Source organism: Manis pentadactyla, chromosome 18 (assembly GCF_030020395.1).
Source record: "Manis pentadactyla isolate mManPen7 chromosome 18, mManPen7.hap1, whole genome shotgun sequence".
Taxonomy (NCBI): Eukaryota; Metazoa; Chordata; class Mammalia; order Pholidota; family Manidae; genus Manis; species Manis pentadactyla.
The window spans coordinates 26,630,935-26,641,910 of NC_080036.1; the positions used below are offsets into that span (position 1 = coordinate 26,630,935).

At 57.2% G+C, this 10,976-nt stretch overlaps 1 protein-coding gene across 1 annotated transcript; it reads left to right on the forward strand.

Annotated features, from left to right (window-relative positions):
* Nucleotides 1–244: 244 nt before the first annotated feature.
* On the forward strand, nt 245–10,412 carry ISG20 (interferon stimulated exonuclease gene 20). Its single transcript, XM_036931835.2, has 4 exons — nt 245–461; nt 722–994; nt 8,683–8,883; nt 10,176–10,412. Exons 2-4 carry the CDS (start codon nt 743–745, stop codon nt 10,275–10,277), a joined length of 555 nt encoding a protein of 184 aa, XP_036787730.1. The 5' UTR covers nt 245–461; nt 722–742; the 3' UTR covers nt 10,278–10,412.
* The last annotated feature ends 564 nt before the right edge of the window (nt 10,413–10,976 follow it).

Here is a 10,976-nt window from a genome sequence, read left to right on the forward strand (position 1 = left end):
TAGCCTCAGTGTCCCAAGAGCCAGATCCCCGGAAGTTGTGGACATTCCCTGGGCTCCAGGCCTGGGATGTTTATTCTATGGGTGGAGGGTGAGAAAGGAAAGAAAGATGTTGCAATCCACTCTGAGCCGCGCCGGCTGCGTCATCTGGGAGGGGAGGGCTCTGGGCGGTTAAGGGGAGGTCAGGGGCAAAGGCGGGACACCTGAAAAGGAGCTTGCTAGCCCCAGGAGCCCCGCCTCAGGCCACCGAGCTCCCCAGCGCCAGCAGCTGGAGGAGATGGAGCGGCCCAGCCCATGCGCCCGGCCTCCCGCCCCTGACTTCGCTTGATAACAAACCAGAAACTGAAACAGTGTCAGGATTCCCGGCTTGAAGTCACTGATGAGTCACTGCTAAGAGCAGCTGCAGTAGCCGAGAAGTGGCGCCAGAGAGGCAGGCGTGAGCTGAGGGCACAGAAGGCGGGCAGGTGAGAGTGGGAGCCAGGGCGCCGGCTCCAGGTGCTTCTCCCCAGGAACGGCCAGGGGAGGCGGTGGGAGGACCCTCCTGGTCCTGAGGCTGCCAGGCTGAGGAAGCGGGTGGGGTGGCGAGAGGCCAACTTCCCCTGTTGCCAGGTGGCGTTTGTGACAAAGAGCAGGGCGGAGAGTGCAGGCTGGCTGGGTGGTGGCTCAGATGTCTGGGCCCTCGGTTGGCCCTTGAGTGATGTGCCCCCCACCCCCCTCTCTCCAGCCAGTCTGAGGGTCCTGGCGAATGATGGCAAGCAGGGCTGAGGTGGAGGCCACGGGTCGCGAGGTGGTGGCCATGGACTGTGAGATGGTGGGGCTGGGGCCCCACCGGGAGAGCGGCTTGGCCCGTTGCAGCCTGGTGGACCTCCACGGCACCGTGCTCTACGACAAGTTCATCCGGCCTGAGGGGGAGATCACCGACTACAGAACCCGGGTCAGCGGGGTCCTGCCTCGGCACATGGAGGAGGCCACGCCGTTCGCAGTGGCCAGGCTGGAGGTGAGTGGAGGGCCATATGCCAGCCAGACCAAGTGGGCTGTGGACACCCTGCTGCACACACACGCATACTTCCCTGGCACTTTCCCCAGGTGCCAGGTTAGTGACCTGTAACTCCAGCGGTGTTGGATTCCCTGCCACCCCTGCATGGGGAGAACCAGGGTGTGAAGAAACCTGTTGCCATCTCATCACACCCCTTATAAGGCCTTCTGCCATTGGACAACCTTAGACTCGCACCTGGGAACATCTGGGCCACCTTGCTGGCCTTGCAGTGGGGAAACTGAGTCGCACATGATGTTCCTCACACAGTGATTTGGGGGCTGGGTTCCTCGTTCTTTCCTCTGTCCTGGTCTGCCTCTGGTGAGCCCTGCAGAGAAATGAGCAACAGGTGTGGGGCAGAGGCCCTTACCGGCCAGGCCCTTGGTGGTGGGCCGTGCTGGTCCCGGAGAACAGGCCAGAGCCCCCAGGGCTGGGGTGGAGCTTGCTCCCAGATCCTGGCAGGCTGCCCATCAGTTTGAAGCCAGCATGTGGTCCCTAGATGTCCCACCCTCTCGCCCTTCACCTTGCGGCATCTTCTCCAGGTCTAACTTTCTGTTTCTCTGAACTACCAAATGGAAAGTAAACCCAACCACTGAAGCATCAGGGTTAGTCACTTCTGGGAAGGGTTAGAAGGGCAAGATGACTCATCAGTTTCTAGGCTGCTGGGGCTTGGGGAAGCCCAAGAAGAGCACAGAGAATTGAGTTCCGTCAAAACGCCACACAGCGCATGTGTGCCAGGCTCCAGAGATAAACCCACCGTAGCTACTGTTTGCTAAGCCCTGGCTACTGGCTGGATGTGCTCCTAAGAGCTCACCATCTACGAGCTCATTCACACCTCACAGAGTGGCCTGCCAGGAGGGTTTCTCAGGGTGAAGAGGGTCAGCTTTGAATCCCCTGCTGCTCACTTACCCGCTAAGTTACTTGGGGCACATCAGTGAACCTCTCTGGACCGTTTCCCCACCTGTCAAAGAGAATAGAGATAATAGTAGCATTTCATAGGATTATCGTGAGGATGAGAAAGTGCATAGAATGCCTGTATCCTCTATGTTCCCTTGTTTTCCCCTTGCAGATGGGGGCTGGGTTCCTCGTTCCCCTATCTTCCCCTGTTTTCCCCATATTGCAGATGGGGACACTGAGGCTCATTTGAATTAAGTGCATTGATTTGCTAGAGCCCCTGTAACAAAGGACCACGCACTGGGTGGCTTATTCAATAGAAATATATTGACTTACGGTTCTGGAGGCTGGAAGGACAAGGTCAAGGTGTCAGCAGGGCTGGTTTGATCTGAGGCCTGCGAGGAAGGATCTGTCCCAGGGAGATGGTAGCTGGCCCAGTGCTTCAAGGGTAGAACATGGAGTCCTGCTCAGAGTGGGCACTTCATCCATTCAAGGAGTGAGGCAGGGACCTAAGATCTTTGAGCCATCTGGGGTTCACGTTTCCTGCCGCATCCCTTCCTGGTCTGTGTGGCCTTCAGCAAGTTACTGAACTTTTCTGAGCCTTGTGGCTTCCTCATCAGAGGAAGGGGAGTATTAATGTGTCTCCCAGGCCTCACATAGGTGGAAGTAGTCACCCATAGCCCTAAAAACTGCCTGGTTCCTGGCTGGTGGTCACTAAATATGCCCTTGGAACGAGAAGGGTAGAAATATGGATTATAGATCTGAGTCCCCTTTCCGACTTCCCTTGATTCTGGCCCATTTTCTGCCTGCTACCCCGGGTATGCTTGCCACCAATCTCTCCTACCCGGCTCCCAGAGAAACCTCCCCAGCTTGGCTCAGATCACAGCCTCCCATCCCCTATTTCAATGCCTCCCATGACTCCCCATTGCCTAAGGAAGCCCAGCATTCATGGCCCCAACCTGCCTGCCTTTCCTGCCTTCTCTAACAGCTCAGCCAGCCCCCACCCTGTGCTTTCAGCCCACCCCTACTCTCCCCTCCCCGCCCAGAAATGATACCCTTCAGACCAGAGGAGTCCTTCATGATGCCCTTTCCCACCCCTGCCCACCATCCCGCCCCGTCCCACTGGACACCCCAGTCTCTCGCCTTCCTTGCTGTGGCCCATGCACTTAAAAGCTTGCCTGTCCACACGCCTGCTATATACTCTACCTGCCCCCCGACTGGACTTCAAGCTTTGCACACAGAAGGTGCCCTGAGAATGTTTGTGGGATTGGAGTTGAATTGATTTTCACAAAATACAGGAGTTCTGGCAGCTTCATGGCCCAAAATTACCTCTGCCTTCATGCTGCCGAGACGCAGTAGCACCCCCACACGGATGAGGGGGTGAGGAGCAAGCTTGCTGTCTTTAGACTTGGCCGGACGTAGGACTCTGCTGCCCGATTGCTCTGTGCCCTCCAGCTTGCCGCTGACCCCTCTGTGCCCCTCAGTTACAGGGTCGTCTGTAACATGGGAGCAATGCGCAGTGGCACAGGTGTATCCAGCACCATGCCCAGGCACTGTTCTAGGCACGTTTCTCACACCACCACTCTGGGAGGTAGGTAGGTGTAGTACCCTCACTTCATTTTACAGATGAGCAAACTAAGCTGCAAGGCTGAGCAAACTGTTCAAGAAGTGGGGGAACAGAGACTCAAATTTTGGCTTCAGAGGCTGCTCTGGGATGTTCCGATCCTATGATGAATATGTGTGAATGGACTACAGGAATGCCGCGTGTCTGATTATCTCACGGACGGTGTCTGCACGTGAGTGAAGACGCGGCTCAAGGCCACAGCTGTCACTTGTTTTCATGAATGAGAACCCGGAAGCAGCTGGAGTCCAGTCATCGCCCATAGTATGTTAATCCCAAAGACAGACCAGGTTCACAGGCTCCAACGTACTGGGGAGGGTGGGGGAGCCCCAAAGGGTAGGAGCCCGTCAGCCATTCATCAGACCCCACAAGGGTGGTGACGCCTCTCAGCTGAGTCTCACCGGCCTGTGGTTTCATGCCGGCATTTCTGAAGGGCTGCTCACCAACCTGTCTCTTCCTCCCATGGGAGCTGATGAGTAGACCAGTTAGCGGTGAGCCGCAGACCAGCCCGTGGGAGCCAAGGGGGCTCTCGGGAGCCCCTGAGCACACCCACCCCAGGTCTACCCAGGAGCTCCCTGCCGCAGGGCCCTGAGATTGAGTGGGCTCTTGCCACTCCGCCCCTCTTTTTTTCTTTTTATGTTTTGTAAGTGGTCACATTACTTTTATGATGTAGAGTAGTTTCCTGTTGTCTTCTAACATCTCCAGGTCTGACTGTTTAGAGCAGTGATTCTCAACGCAGGGTGATTTTGCTCCCCAGGGGACCTTCAGCAATATATGGAGACATTTCTGGGTGTCGTAAGTGGGGAGGGGACCCTGCTAGTGACATCCAGTGGGTAGAGCCAGGAATGGTGCTAAACACAGGACAGGCCACCCCCCACCATACATCCCCCCCAAATAGTCTCCCTAGTGCCATAGCGTCTGTAGAGAGAGCCCCCCAGAGCAGCCGTCGGTGTTGCCCCAGTAATGGTAAGCAGCATCTGCCCTGTGGCTGGGCTCGGGGAGGGGTAATGACATTTTCAGTTTGCAAGCAAGGAAACGGAGTCTCGCGGAGCATCGTAGTCTAGGAGGGAGACACAGGCAGAAGGGAGGCCGCAGCAGCTTGTGGGCAGATTGCAATGTCAGCTGCAGCCAGTGCCGCAGCCCTTGCCCGGGCCCGAGTGCCCTGCTGGGGCCCCATCGCCAGGCAGGGGTCTCTGGGGCTGGGCCCCATGGAGGCGGACGACCCCATCATGCGAGTCTCCCCGGGGAAAGTAGGCTTGCGGGAGGCAGGCACAAGCCAGGGGCAGGGGCACCCGACAGCTTGGGAGGGGGCAGGAGGAAAGAGGGGCATTGGAGCCACCCCCGAAGGTGACAGTAAGGGACCTGGGCCTCACAAGGACAACACTGCTTCAGAGTCCCTTACAGCCACCTCTCCTGGCAGCTGGGGATGAGTGAATGCGTGAATGGCAGCATAAACTAATGCAAGGTTGGGTGGAGGCTTGCGTGGCGGAGGCAACAGGCCAGCAGCCGCAGGTCAGGCTTCAGGGCAGAGGTTTCCGACCCCGGCGGACTTGCTCCTCCACCCTGCTGATTGATTCTGTGGGCCTGGAGTAAGCCTGGCCCTTTGGATTGTCAACAGGTGCCGCAGGGGACTTTCTAAATCAGGCGCATCTGGGACATTAGGGCAGAAATGCAACGGAAGGAGTAGACAGGCAGTAGCTTGGACCTGTTACTCCCCCACCCTATGGTGTCGGTTTGTACCTCTGGGCCCCCCTTTCCCTGTTGGTAGGATGGTATGATAATCCCCACTTTACAGGGGCTCTACTCCCGACTGAAGAAATCTTTGCTGAGTACTGGTGTGGGCCCGGCAGGGCTCTCCGCTCTGAACTTCATGCCAGTACGGCCCCAGGTTCTCAGGAGGTGGTAATAATCATTACAACTATAATAACAGTGACAGGGTCAGGTGGATCTGGACACCGCATATCAGCTGTCAAAACTCACCAGCTGTGTGACCTGGGCAAGTGTCTTGACCTCTCTGACTCCCAGGCAGCTCCTCAGGAAAAGGGAACTAAGGATGTTCCTGTTTTGAGGCCTCATGATGAGGCGAGCTGAGTACCTGGCACAGCGCTAGGCTGATAAGAGCAGGTGTGAGTGTCCCTTCCACCCTCCCCATTCCAGTTCTTTCCAGGAATTTCGGTCTCTGCCCCTGCACCTCACACACCTGCCTCATGACACTGACTCAGGTTAGGTCCCCAGCCAGCAGGTCATACGGCCCTGAGGTGCAGCCAGCTGGCACTGCCCCCAGCCCTCCCTGGGTGCCAGCAGGTGCCCCTTCCTTCCCCAGCCCTGCCTTAGGAAGCCGGGGTCACCCTAGCTGCCAATGGGCTGCTAAAGCCTCACCTCTCCAGGTCTTTGCCTTACACCTGGGGAAACTGAAGCCCAGAGATGCCCCTGACATCCCTGAGGCCACACAGCAAGTCTCAGCGGTCTTTGCCTGCCCAGTGCCCAGCATCTTTTCTGGAGAATGGTTGGCATCTCTCTGCTGAACAGACTGTTCCCTGTACCCTGCTTCTGCTTCCTTCTGCTCATCCACCCAACACCTCTCATTTGTTCACAGTGAGTCCTGTGGTGCTAAACAAAGCCCTCTCAGGGTCCCCCGACCCCCACCCCACCCTGGCCCAGGCCCAGAAGTGATGACTTTCCCAGGAATCCACTCCCAGTGACCTGACCCCTCGCTCCCGGGCCTGGCTGCCACTGTCTCTGGGCTGGCATACAGTTCTCAGGGCCTTGTGGGACCTGGGCCTGCGCCAGCTCCTGGACAGGAAAACAGGCCACATTGTTCAGAAACATAAAGGATGTCAACAAGAAAAGGCATGTGACCCACAGCCGCCCAGCATCCAGCCCAGCCTCATCGCCCCCCCTACCCACCCTGGGCACATCACTCTCCTTGCCCCCCATACACTGGCTGGTACCCTTTCCTCCACACATAGGTTATCCCTGAGCCGCTGCTTTGAAGTCGTGCCCCTCACCACTCAGGGTGGCCCCCAGACTGGCAGGGCTGGCCCCACCTATTAGAAATACAGACTCTGGGACCCAAATCCAGATTTCGGCAAGATTCACGGGGTGACTCCTAAGCCCAGGTGTGAGAAGCACTGGTGTCCATCAGGAGCGGCACAGCGTCGTTCCCTGGGCAAGCTTCCCCAGCCCCTGGGTTGAGCATGGTGTCTGTCCTGCGAAAGCCCCCAGTAAAACCCTGTGGGCCGTGGGGTGGTCTGGTGACAGGGCCTGTTAACGGTGGATGGGCAGACCCTGCTCCATGCTGTCAAACCATGGACAAGTCACCTCCCCTCTGAGCCTCAGCTTCATCTTCTGAAAAGTGGCCGTCATGACCTATGGTCGCCAAAGGAAAGCATATCGAAGGCCCCCTGTGATGTCTCAGGAGGCCACTAGCAGCAGACGCAGGACCCGGGAGGGTGTCAGCCATCCAGGAGGCTCCTTCCCCAGGCGCAGATACAGTCTGGGCTGAGCACAGAGCAAGAGACAGAAGCTGTCAGCTGTCCTAAGGGGGGCCTGAGATGGTTGCGAGCTGCCCTGATATGCTCACCCCCAGACCCTCCTTCCATGCTCTTCAGTAGCAGCCGTGGTCCAGAAAGGCGGCTGGTCTGTGTAGTCAGAGGTAGGAGGCTTTCCGTAGGGCCATCCTAGAGAAGAGTAGAGAACAGAGGCAAGAGGAGAGGCACCTGTGCAGGGCACTGGGCTGGAGCAAATCTCTTTCTGTGGAGTGTGGTGGTGACCAGCAGGCACTGGCTTTGCACGCCGGTACTGCCACTAACGAGCTGTATGTCTGTGCCGGTATCTAACGGTGCTTTTCCAAACACCCAAAACAACAGTGGTTCAAACAGTGTCAATATTTATTTCACTTGAGCACCTGCCAGTTGGTCAGTCCTTGGTGGAAGGGGACAGCGGGTCAGCTGTGGCATCTTGCAGGCCCAGGGCCAAATCACCAAAGGTTCGCTCACCCAGCGGTCCGCTGGCTGGTGCTGGGGCTTCTCAGGCGCATCCCTCTGTCTCCTCGGTGCCCCCAGCATGATGGCTTTGGGCTCGCTCAGGGCTCCCAGGATCCCGGCCCTGCAGAGAAGTCAGAAGTCACACAGGCCGGCCCAGGTTCAGGGCCAGGGAACTGGACTTCATCTTTGGTGAGGAATGTCGAGGAATCTGTAAACTTGCTATAAAATCATCAGAATCACCAAGGGCAAATGATCTCCCTTTCTCTGAGCTTCTGTCTTTTCATTTGCAAAGTTCAGCTAAGTACAGCCCTCCCCCATAGCTGTATTAGGTTTCTGTGGCTGCTGTAACAAAACCATTAACTTAGAGGCTGAAAAACAGCACAGATTTATTATCTCACTGTTTTATAGCTCAGAAGGCCGACTCGGGTCTCCAGGGATCCGCAGGGCTGCCTCCTTTATGGAGTTTCTGCAGGAGAATCCAGCTCCCTGCCCTGTCACCTCCCAGCTGCTACTGTGCTGCTTGACCCATGGCCCCTTCCTCCACCTTCAAAGCCAACAGCTGCATATCCAGGTCAAAGCACTCTGACCTCCACATACAAGGGCCCCTATGATGATATTGGACCCACTTGGAAAATCTGGAAAATCCTCCCTATTTTAAGGTCATCTGATTAGCAACCTGAAGTCCATTTGCAACTTTAATTTCCCCTTGCCATGTGACATGTACAGGTCCTGGAAGCGAGGAGGTGGCGCCTTTGGGAGGTCATTACCCTGCCAGCCGCCGCAGGGTTGTTGAAAGGCTTGAACAACGTCATATTAAGTATTAAACACTTAGCTGTGTGCCTGGCCCGTGGGACTGCTTGGTGGGTGCTGGCCAGTGTGATTATACACAGAGCCCCCTGAGGGAGCTGGGATGGGCCTTTAGCACAGAAGCAAAGGGGGGCCTGGGCTAGTGTACTCATTTCACAGGTGCTAAGCTGGAAGCCCAGAGAGGGATGGTGATTTGCTCAAAGTCACACAGCAAGTCGAGGAGGGACTGCTCCCTTGTGGGCCTCATGATGGCAGCAGGTTGGCCCAGACCCGCGTGGAGGACCCTGCTCTCTGGTCGTCAGCATGTGATGTGTGATGTGTGGGGCACATGTCTTCCCGGCCAGATCCTGCAGCTCCTGAGAGGCAAGCTGGTGGTGGGTCACGACCTGAAGCATGACTTCCAGGCGCTGAAAGAGAACATGAGCAGCTATGCCATCTACGACACGGCCACCGACAAGCTGCTGTGGCAGGAGGCCAACCTGCAGCACTGCCAGCGCGTCTCCCTCCGCGTGCTCAGCCAGCGCCTCCTGGGCCGCAGCATCCAGGTGAGGACCTCCTGGACCACCCAAAGGCCCCCAGTGGCTCCGGAACAAACATTTGGCCCCAAAGACACCCTGTCTCCCCCACAGTCCCGTGAGGCTGCGTGCTTGTGCGGGCAGTGGTGCCTGTGGGCTTCCCCAGGAGGCCCAAGACGAGCATGGGGGTGCAGGAAGTTTATGTAGGCGGTGACCCCATTGGTAGAGTGGGGGTGACAGGCAGGGAAGGGAAGGCACCCGGCAAAGGTTTGTTTGTTCTCAAAGCCAAGCCTGTTACTCTGTGGGTGCTGAAGCTTAATCTCACTTCAGAACTCTGGGAAATGGTGTAAAACAGACCGACCCCAGATCTATCCGGGGAGCTGGGATGTTTGCACACAGCTCCCATCAGGCATCCTGATACTGCTCCTGGGGCCCTAATTCCTCAGGACTTCTAGAAACTTCTAGTCTCAGGCAGGCCCCAGGGGAAGCATGCAGTGCTGGGAGGTGGAAGGCCTGAGGGAGGTGGGCCAGCCACTAGGAGCCTCAGCTATGAGTGGGGGCCTTCCAGCCTAGTGGTCACTAGGCACCTACTTTGGGCCAGATGCTGGGACACGGGGGGAGCAAAGCCGGACCCTGTCCTTGGGGAAGCCTTGATAGGATGGAGGCTGGCCCACAACTGGATCATCAGCACACGCTGTGGGGAGGGTCCGATGGAGGGAAGCGCGGGTGTCCTGGCAGCGGTGTGAAGGATGGGTCCCTGGGCAGGGGGCCAGATCTGAATGGAGTTTGAAGGGTCCGTCTTAGTGCAGGAGGGCAGGGGAGGAGCCCCGGGGAGCGGGGAGCAGGAGCCCCAGCCTGAGGTGTGAGGAACACCTTGGCTGGGCGAGTAGGAATCCTGTAAGAACAGGCACAGCCTGAGGTCATGCCCCTCTGTTAGCCTTTGTAGCACATGGTGGCCTGCACACAGATTCACCGAGTAACACTGTTCTCAACCTGCTGAGCCAGTAGCACGTGAGAACATGGCTCTTATGTGTTCCCTTTTGACACATGTCCCTGTGCCCTGGGCTTCCCTGCTTCAGCCCCTCTGTCCAGCAGCAGGTCTGCAGCCCCTCTCCCTGACGGACTGTGAGCATCCTAAGGGCTCAGCCCAGAGCACAGGTGAAGCCAGGCCTGCTGAGTCCAGGGTGTTGGAAGCCTGGGGAGACTCGCCCACTGACCCCCCTTGAGGCCCTGGAAACGGGCTTGAGCAGGGAAGGCCCGGCTCCCATGCAGACTCTGCATCAACCCCGACCCAAGTCCCCAATCTGTACCTGTGCCCGCAGAACAACCAGTTTGGACACAGCTCCGTGGAAGATGCCAGGGCGACGATGGAGCTCTACCGAGTCTCCCGGCAAATCCGAGCCCGCAGAGGGCTGCCCACCTAGAGGTGTCAGACTGAAGCTCCGCTCATCCCTGTGCCCAGGGGTGAGAGGCCTTCATCTCTGCAGACAGCAGCCCCCTTGCTTTTGGAAAATGCATCTTTAGTAATAAAATGGCTCTGTATTTTCTCTACTCCATCATCAGATCCTCCTCCTGTGTTCCCCTTCTTTTCTCTGAGCCGGGAGTGGACAGGACCCGCTGTGATGCGGTCCTGAGAGAGCCGCGAAGACTGAGCTGGGGTGGAAGGGGGGCGGACATCAGTTTCCTTCATGTCTTGAATCCCGTGCCTCCACGGAGCTCCAGGACTCTAGGCGGCCTGTGACTTAATAAATAACCTTGCTCTACCTTCCCTTTCCAATTACATTTATGTCCCGAGGGGTGGCATTATTTTCTGGAGGGGGCACCAGCTCAGAGGCCCTTTCATCTCATCTTGAAATCAGCGCCATGGCACTGGTGTGCTTCAAAGCAAAGGTACAGAGGGTGTGAGGGTACAGAGGTCACCCCTAGTGACCTTCAGCAAGTCATCCCTCCTCTTATTTGTAAAACAAAGAGGAAGTAAAGATAGCGGACTCTGGGGCTAGAGAGTCTCGGTTGGAGTCCTGGTTTTTCCAGTTAGTGGCTGTGTGACCTAGGGCACGTTACTTAACCGAATCTGTAAAATGGGTTTTTATGCTAACAATTCATAGGATTCCTGTGACATGTTG